The following is an 8,932-nucleotide window of genomic DNA, read 5'->3' on the forward strand; positions in this document are numbered from 1 at the left end:
TTTTAATATCTCATTATGTAATCATTATTAATACTGTATTATATATACATATGTTGTACACCATTGTAATGATGATGATTCTAAGAGAATGAAATTCTTACTCCCCTCTTCATCCATATCCCTTGTTCTTCATTTTAGTATTATACCTTTCATTATGTTATTAATACAATCATGCAACCCACTAGTTAGGAGCTAAAGGCCATCGGGCACACAAAAATTAATGCAGATAGGGAAATGTTTATTTTGAAATCACGTACTAGGATAACAATTCTTGAGGAATTGATTTGTGATATGTGGTGAGTTAAATTTGAACTCAAAATATGATTTTCAATATCATAATAAAGATTATTATGGAAATAAAAAATACAATATCTAATTGCCGTTGCCACGATGCTGCGTGACCCAAGCCAATCATCGGACAATAACCATATAGGTATTAGTCACCCAAGGTAATCGCTATACATTTTTTAATAGTCGATAAAGACATATGTTCAAGAAAAAATGGTCACATGCACATAGTAATTATATCATATATCAAATAAATATATGCAGGTAGAGATATTTACTTAGAAAGTAAGAATACTTAGCTCTCCAAGAAGGTTGTTTGACAAACTTCTAATATGTAGCCATTGTTTCTTGCCTTTTAGCATGTAGAATACCTAACGGCAATATCCATACTCCAAAACAGATTTCATAAATTATGGCATAAATCATAGAGGAATGATTCTTTGATATGTACCTGAGAGATTCATTGGCTTGGACCTTTCTTCTTTAGTGTTCTTGGTATGTAATAGTAGTTTGATACTTAAGCTATACATACATATATATATATATATATATATATATATATATATATATATATATATATATATATATATATATATATAGACTTGTCTCACCATTGTAGCTTTTGATTGGACACCAAGAGAAACAGACGGCAGACCAATCGCGGATAGCCTCCAATTGTCACCCTGATCATTGGCAGTCGATCATCGATCGGAGCAGTGGCGATTGATTGCGATTAAGAGGTGACTCTAAGTCAAACATCTCCGATGGATGGATCGCCGGAGATTGCGCTATTGACTCAGGCAGATTATAAGAAATCACAGATGGCCTACGATCGTCAACCGGATGATGGCGAGGACGGCTTGACGAAAGCCTCTGAAAATCGAGGTAGGGCTTCGCTATCCTGGAGACGCTTGATCGTCGATGGAGATAACGTAGAACCCCTGCGTCGCAAATCTGCTTGAAAGTCGCGAATTTCATGAACATGTAGACTTCTCAACCGCTTCAGGTGGTTCTGGAGGCGGACGACCCACCTCCATAGTGGTCTCAAAGGGACCGAGAAGATGACCGATTCAGTTCGGCCAAACACCGACTGCCGACGTCGGAAAAAAATGGCCAGAGAAGTTTGTGAAGGTTCTGTGACTCTTTTCTCGCAAATCGCCAAAGCAATTGCGGTTGGCGTGCCTGGTTTTAGGGTTTGGGTTTCCGTTCACCTAGAGAGCATGCTGATAATGTGTTGTATTCAGCCTCAGCCTATTAGCTCAAACATATTGATAAATGGGAATCTAGATAAACATGGTAGAGAAAAGATGCAGAACATAATAAGCCACAGAGAACATCATTATGCTCTTCCAATATCTTAATATATTATACATGTACAATCATTTTAAGTATTATACTAAATGACATAACTGTTACATAAGTTACAAATCAACAATAATGTCCATAATGAATGAAATATTTATAACACTTTCAAATTAAAAATTTTAACAAAATCTAGTAGTGGCATTACTTGCTGGAGTTTTTTTTTTTTTTTTTGATCAAGAGAATGGGGGACCCCGTGTGAGACTAGTTGCTTCCATTGCGCGCCCAAGAAATGCGCAAGTAATCACGTTCGATAATCTCTTCCATGCCGGGTGGACACTCGTCGAAATCTCTCCAGTTTCTCTCCATCATCGCTCCCAGGGAGGCAGCCGCATCAGCGCTTTCATTTTGTCACGGAAGATGTTACGGATAGTCACTTTCCAGTTCCTCTTCAGCCAATGTCTGGCTTCTTCAATGTACGTGCAAATAGGTCCTCGCAGCTCAGTGTTGTTGGTAATCCACTGGGTTACTCACTTAGAGTCAGACTGGAGTTCCACATCCCTGACGCCGATCTTCCAAGCCCAAGCAAGGCCTTTAGTGATGGCCTCAGCTTCAATGATCTCAATGTCCTCATGATTGGATTTTCCACAGAAATCTCCCCTCAATGCATCGTCAGCTCTTCGGAGGACACCTCCATAGCCAGCATATTGGGAGGCCGGTTTTATAATGGCATCGACATTTAAGGTCCAAACGTACGTGTTCATTGGATGGAGTCCAGCGGATGTACTGGTTTGCCTCTCTGTTATGTCTGGGGTTGAGAACTTGGTGTCTACGGAAGACCCTTTGGGTCTCCCTTTCTGTTTCTTTGATCCACGCAATCTTTCTGTTGGGGTCGAGTTCTTCACATCTAAAGACACTCTTATTTTGCCATATCCAAATCCACCATAAAGTTGCTGCAAACATTTTTGGTCTGTTTATGCCTTCTATCTATTTCCTATCCGCACGTATGTTGCCGGTGATCCAGTCTTTGAGGCATGCAGGGTGGTTGTTGTTCCATCTGCCAAATTATCGGTTGAGAACTTCCCAGACTTCTCTTGTTTTTATACAGTGTCAGAAGATGTGGCTTGTGGTCTCCTCTTGGCCCGGGCAGAAATTACAATCTCCCACCGAGGTGAAGCCTCGTCTTTTCCTTTCAGCGTTGCCCATGACTCTATCATGGAGGATAACCCATAGTAGGGTTTTCATTTTCATGGGCACTTACAACTTCCATATGTTGTTCCATGAGTAGTCCTGCACATCCAAGACATATCCATGAATCTGATTATAGGCTGAGCGAATAGAGAACATACCTGAGGGTTCCGATGTCCAGATCGCTTCGTCATTTTGTTCTGTTAGCTCGAGCAGCGCTATTTTTTGTTTGATGTCGGGCGGGAGGTTTGGGAGGTTGTCCCATTTCCAACCACCTGTTGCATCCCAGTAGTCCGAAACCCAAACACCACCTTCGTTGTTTACACCCGGGCTTGTGATATTACATATCGGCTCCTCGGTGATCCATGCATCCTTCCAGAACTGCACCTCCTTGCCGCATCTCGCATTGTGGCGAAAGTTCTTTTCAATGATTGGCATAGCAGCTATAATGCCTCTCCAGACGTTAGAAGCTCCATGCTTTGGCTGAAATATCTCTACGCCATGTTTGTCATGGGCATATTTGCTTTTCAAAATATGACTCCAGAGGCTATCATTGAGCATGCACCATCGAAGCTTTGTCATAAAAGCTAGATTAACGTCCTTCGACGCTCTAAGACTGAGTCCTCCCAACTGTTTAGGCTTTATAACATTCTCCTATCGGATAAGGTGGAATTTATGTTTATCCAGGGTGCCACCCCAAATGAACTTTCTAATTCTTTTATCTATGGCTTCCCAGATGCCGGCCGGGAGAAAAGTGGATTGCATGCTATAGTAGGGAATATCTTGGAGAACTGATTGGGCAAGTATATGTCTACCTGCCAAGGTGAGGTACCTAGTCTTCCATCTTTCTAGTTTGGAGTCAATTTTGTCCAGAATAGGATTGAATAGATTCTTAGTGATCCTTCCATGAATAGAGGGAACCCCCAGGTATTTTCCCAGGTTTGGTGTGACTGGGATCCCCGTAATTTCAGTAATTTTATCCCTTTCTCGAGCATCCACATTTTTGGAGAAGAAGATTTGGGATTTATTTAGGCTAATTTTATGCCCCGAGGCTTTGCTAAACCTGTCTAAACATTCCTTGATCACCCTTATTTGATTTTGGGTGGCTTCTGCAAAAGAACCAAATCATTAGCGAAAAACAAATGGGATAGGGAGGGGCCATACCTTCTGGTTTTTAAACCTTTCCAATTTCTTTCTCGAACCTGCTGCTTAATAATGAGGCTTAGCCGCTCCACGCATAGGACAACAAGGTAGGGTGAGATGGAGTCGCCTTGTCTTATGCCCCTACTAGGCTTAATCCAGTCCAATTGTTTACCATTCCAGAGAATTCCATATCTAGTGGTCTCAACACATTGCATAATATTCTTGATCCAGGTATCTTTCATGCCAACCCCTTTGAGAGTATCTCGGATGAAGTCCCAGTCAAGTTTATCATAGGCCTTTTCGAGGTCCACCTTCAAAATCATGTAACCTTTCGTGCCTTGCTTGGATCTCATAGAGTGAAGGGCTTCTTGGTAGACAAGAATGTTGTCCACAATTTGTCTACCTGGGACAAAACTGCTTTGTTCTCTTCCAATGACTTCTTTGAGGATTGGTTTTAAACGATCGGTCATAGCCTTAGTGATAACTTTGTAAATAATATTACAAAGACTGATGGGACGGAACTGGCTAGCTTTCACGGGGCAAGAGATTTTCGGCACCAAAGTGATGAGGGTGTCGTTCATGCCTGTTTCTAGGACCCCGTTCTCAAAGAACTTTTTAGCTTGCCTAAAGACCGAAGGACCGACAATATTCCAAGCTTTTTGGTAGAAGCATGCATGGTAACCATCTGGGCCCGGGGCCTTAAAGAGGGCTCATCTCGAACACCACGTTTTTAATTTCCTCCAACGAGAACTCTTCATTGAAAAAATTCCAGAAGGTGGCGGGGATGGTAGGGAAGCTGACATCATTCAACAATAAAAGATCCGATTCCTGATCCTTTTTGAATAGGGTTTCGAAGAAAGACCTGATAGTCCCCTCCTCTTCTTCTATGTTGCTGAAGGGGACTCCTTCCTCTTTCTCAAGATAAAACTGGTTTCTTCTAGCTCTCTTCGTTTTTGTAGCGGCGTGGTAGAATTTAGTATTTCCATCCCCCGAACAAATCCATTCTTCTCTAGCTTGCTGGAACCAAAGAATTTCTTCCTGATGGAGAACATCTTCAAATTCCTGTCTGATTTTTCTTTCAAGCTTAATGAGGCCTCGATGTTGCATCCCATCCAAACTTTTCTGGATACCCTCCAGCCGTCTTTCAAGCTTCCTTTTGCGGGAGTGAATATTACCAAAGACTGTTCTGTTCCACTTCTTTAGTTTTGTTGCCATGTTGTCTCTGTTGCTCCACACATCCCCAGCATTGTTCCAATTATCTTTGATGACATCAATAAAAGCAGCATGACTAGTCCACCCCCTGGAAACGGAAAGAGGCTGGATTTGTACTAGGCCTGCGGCCAACACTGACTTTGATCGGACAGTGATCCGAATTATTGGCTGCTAGCTAGGTGCGTTACCGCTGTTTCTTCAAAAGTTTCAAGCTAGTCCATCGAGCATAGTGCTCGATCAAGTCTAGCCCCTCTGAACATCGAAAGATCAGTTCCCCGCTTCCAAGTAAAAGGCTGGCCTGTATAACCAAGGTCGACAAGGCCTTCATTGAAAATCCAGTTCTTGAAATCCTCGTTTCTGTGGCTTGTTCCTCCATCATGGTTAGAGGTTTCCTCGTTGCTGATGACTGCATTAAAATCCCCCGCAATAAGCCAGGGACCACTCACCTTTGTTTTATTCTGTCTGAGATCATTCCAAAGCCGTTTTCGCAGGTGCAAAGACGGACTTCCATAAACTGTCATGGAAGTCCATTTATTGTTGTTTTTACCTTCGACAGCCATGTGAATAAACTGGGGGTGGGAAGATAGGATCTCGATGTTTAAATCATCATACCAGAGGATCCAAATCCCCCCGCTAAAACCAAGGGCTTCGACACGAGCCCATTTGTCGAAACCAAGCTTCTTACAGACATCATCCGCATTAGTGCCCGAGGTTTTTGTTTCCATATGGCAAAGAATGTCGGGGTTGTGGCTTCTGATCATCCATTTGGCGGCTCTAATAAACCCTTTAGACGCCGCCCCTTGGCAGTTCCATGTGATAACTATCATGGAAAAAACAGGAAAAATGAGGAGAAGACAAACACGCAAAACAAAAACACAACACAGCAAAGGAAAAACAAAGGAGAAAACAAGGGAGGCTGACCAGGGGTGGAGCAGCTTAGAGCTCCACCTCCATCTCCCCTCCCTCCGACAGGTTTGGACTATCGGTAATCTCAAAATCAGCCACCCTTCGGTTCCCTTCGCCGCCCCGGGTATCATCTGGGGGATCATTCAAGTGTTTTGTCTCGTTATCATCAGCGAACAGGGGGTTCATGTACCCCTCTGCTGTATCCATGTAGACGATGTCCGGAGACTTTCCACCTTCCTTATCACCTGCACCAGAATATGTTCCTTTGTCGCAGCCGCTTGATTAGCTTGCTTCCCTTTGGCCTGGGCCGTAGTGGTTTTTTTTTTTTTTTTTTTTTTTTTTTTTTTTTTTTTGTGGATGTGCTAGCGTTCTGAGTCTGCTTCTCAGAGACCTGCACCGCAGGCCTTTTACCCTTGTCCAGCCCAGCATGTGTGGATTGGGCCTCGACATTTTTGTTTTTATTCGCCCCAGTAGTCTAATTGTCCACCTCTGGAAAAATCTCCACGCAGTTTCCATCTTGCTCAACTTCCAGCACACCGAATCGAGACCCCTGTTTACCTCCTCTTTTATCGCTTCTAATATTTTTTCCCTTGTGACCGTTGCCTCCATTATTACCATTTTTGTTTACCCTCGGATCACGTCTATTTTGATAATTGTTTTGTTTCCTTTCCAGCTTCTGAACAATCATCCATGATCCATAGTCATGCACGATTTCCAGCCGGATTATAGGAGTTTCCTTCCCAGGGTGAATCTTTCCATTCATTGTTTGAGTTTTTTCGTTGGCATTTCCGATCGCTGGCGCAGGGTGGTTTTCGCCGATGGGGTTCTGAACATGTTCATCCGTGCCTACTGGGGGGCGTTTTTTGGGCACATGTCGGTAGGGGTGGAAATAAGCCGAGCCGAGCCGAGCTTTGGAAAATTAGGCCTGGGCCTGTTAGTGAAAATTTAAAGCCTAGGCCTGGGCCTGAGCCTGTATATAGGCTTTTTGTTAGGCTAATTAGCCTGGCCTGGCCCGAAGCCTTATTAAAAGCTTGTTTAATATTTAGGTCATTAAAAATGCTTCAAAGTAAGTCCTACCTTGAGCCTATTAAAGCCTACATGTAAAGACTTTTTAAAAACTTTAGTATATCTAAATAATATAAATTTTCAAAAAAAAAAAAATAATAATATAAGAATTTTCAAAAAAAAAAAATAATATAAGAAATGTACCTAATACAAAACTAATACATAATTACATAAGTATATCACCACAATGCAAACATAATAGTAAATAAATATAAAATAAAATAAAACAAGTCACGACTTCAGCATGCTCGTTAACTTGTTTAGAAATAAATTCAATTGTATTACTGTTTGTTATCCTATATAGTATCATAAATAATTAAGAATCAACTCACATAATTAAGTTGTGATATTTCATTAAATATTATGATAGTAAGAACAGTTAATAAAAAAAATTACACAATAAGAACACTTATAGCAGGATTAACATCAATGTTTATAGTTGAATCATAATTTAGAATGTGATTTTGGATGTGGAGGGTTAAGGTTTAGTAATTATATATACTTGGGGTTATATTGTAAATATAAAAATATTTGGTATAGAATAGAATATATATACATATATAGGCCAGGCATGTAGGCTTGAAGGCCGAGCCTGGTATATATAGGCCTGGCCTGTTTAGTTTAATAGGCTTTGAAATTGGCTCAAGCCTGGCCTTTTTACTAAACGAGCTAGGCCTAACTAGGCTTTAATTAGGTCATGACATAGGCCCCTACAAGGGGCCTGGCCTATTCCCACCCCTACATGTCGGAATTATGGCCATACATACCACATTTGAAACAGATCAAATGGAGACCCTCATACATCATAGTTCGGACTCGTCTCCTTGACGTGAATTTTGATAACAGGGGTTTTGTGATGTCCACTTCTACGCAGACTCTAGCAAACATAGCCCTCGTACCTTCACTCGTTGTTGTATCAATCCTTATAGGTCGACCAATCTTCTTACCTAGTTTCATTAGGAAGTTGTGGTCGTAGTATTCCGCCTGAAGGTATGGGAGCCTAACCCAGACTAGGACAGATTCAGTAGTATCAGTGAGTGGATCGAAATTCGGTCTCCACGCCTTAACGATCAAATAATGATCAAGAACCATCCATGGTCCACCAAATTTCGCATGGTTGTAGTCATCCTCCGATCCAAAATCTCACAAGGTAGTATCTATTGTCGATCGTAATAAGGTCCATCCTTGCTTTAGGCCTCCACATGGCCGTTAACCTACGTAACAGATATGTGTATCCAACATTTCTCCCAAAAACTTTTACAATCAAAGTGAGTTTCCACTTACTTCTCATGTAGTATTTTTCTTCCCTGGTGAGGGTGATTCTAGGGCAGATCGGATCGTCTTCCCCATCTTCGACATCCTCCTCATCATCAAAAATGAGTTCCAGGTCCTTCTCCGTGGGGCCTTGGCGCACCACTTCATTAGCAGCAACCGCCTTGTATGAGAAGGTTGCCGTCGACTTTTCACCTTGCGCTGCCGGTGGGAGGGGTAGGCGTCTCTCCAGTTTCCATTGTCACTTCTTTCGTTGCGGCACTCTCTTCCATCTCATGAGGCCCCGTCTTAGATTTCTTCGTGCTTCGTTCAAGAAGATCTTGATCTTCCGATGATCTTGTCGCCAATGGCTGAGCGGTTGTAGCCGAGAGCATTTTCCTTCAGCTTGATCTTTTTAGTTCAATAGCTTAAAAGTCGGGCTCGAGAATATTTACTGCATCCATTGGGACTCGAAAAACATCTACTTGCTGGAGTTTAACAGAGTACAAAACACTATTCAAATACAAGCTTTGCATGTAACTCCATTTATTGGTATAGCTTTTGTTCAAATTCACAC

The 8,932-nt window shown here is 41.9% G+C and overlaps 2 protein-coding genes across 2 annotated transcripts; both read right to left on the reverse strand.

Moving 5' to 3' along the window:
• Positions 1-4,620: 4,620 nt before the first annotated feature.
• On the reverse strand, positions 4,621-5,136 carry LOC109174052. The gene has a single exon (XM_019323344.1). It carries the CDS (start codon positions 5,134-5,136, stop codon positions 4,621-4,623), a length of 516 nt encoding a protein of 171 aa, XP_019178889.1.
• Positions 5,137-5,345: 209 nt separating this feature from the next.
• On the reverse strand, positions 5,346-5,960 carry LOC109174053. Its single transcript, XM_019323345.1, has one exon. It carries the CDS (start codon positions 5,958-5,960, stop codon positions 5,346-5,348), a length of 615 nt encoding a protein of 204 aa, XP_019178890.1.
• Positions 5,961-8,932: the final 2,972 nt, after the last annotated feature.

Source organism: Ipomoea nil, unplaced genomic scaffold (genome assembly GCF_001879475.1).
Source record: "Ipomoea nil cultivar Tokyo-kokei standard unplaced genomic scaffold, Asagao_1.1 scaffold0519, whole genome shotgun sequence".
NCBI lineage: Eukaryota > Viridiplantae > Streptophyta > Magnoliopsida > Solanales > Convolvulaceae > Ipomoea > Ipomoea nil.

Excerpts from the sequence above, each read along its gene's own strand:
- LOC109174053 (XM_019323345.1), bottom strand. The coding sequence starts at position 5,960 with ATGATAGTTATCACATGGAACTGCCAAGGGGCGGCGTCTAAAGGGTTT.
- LOC109174052 (XM_019323344.1), bottom strand. The coding sequence starts at position 5,136 with ATGGCAACAAAACTAAAGAAGTGGAACAGAACAGTCTTTGGTAATATT.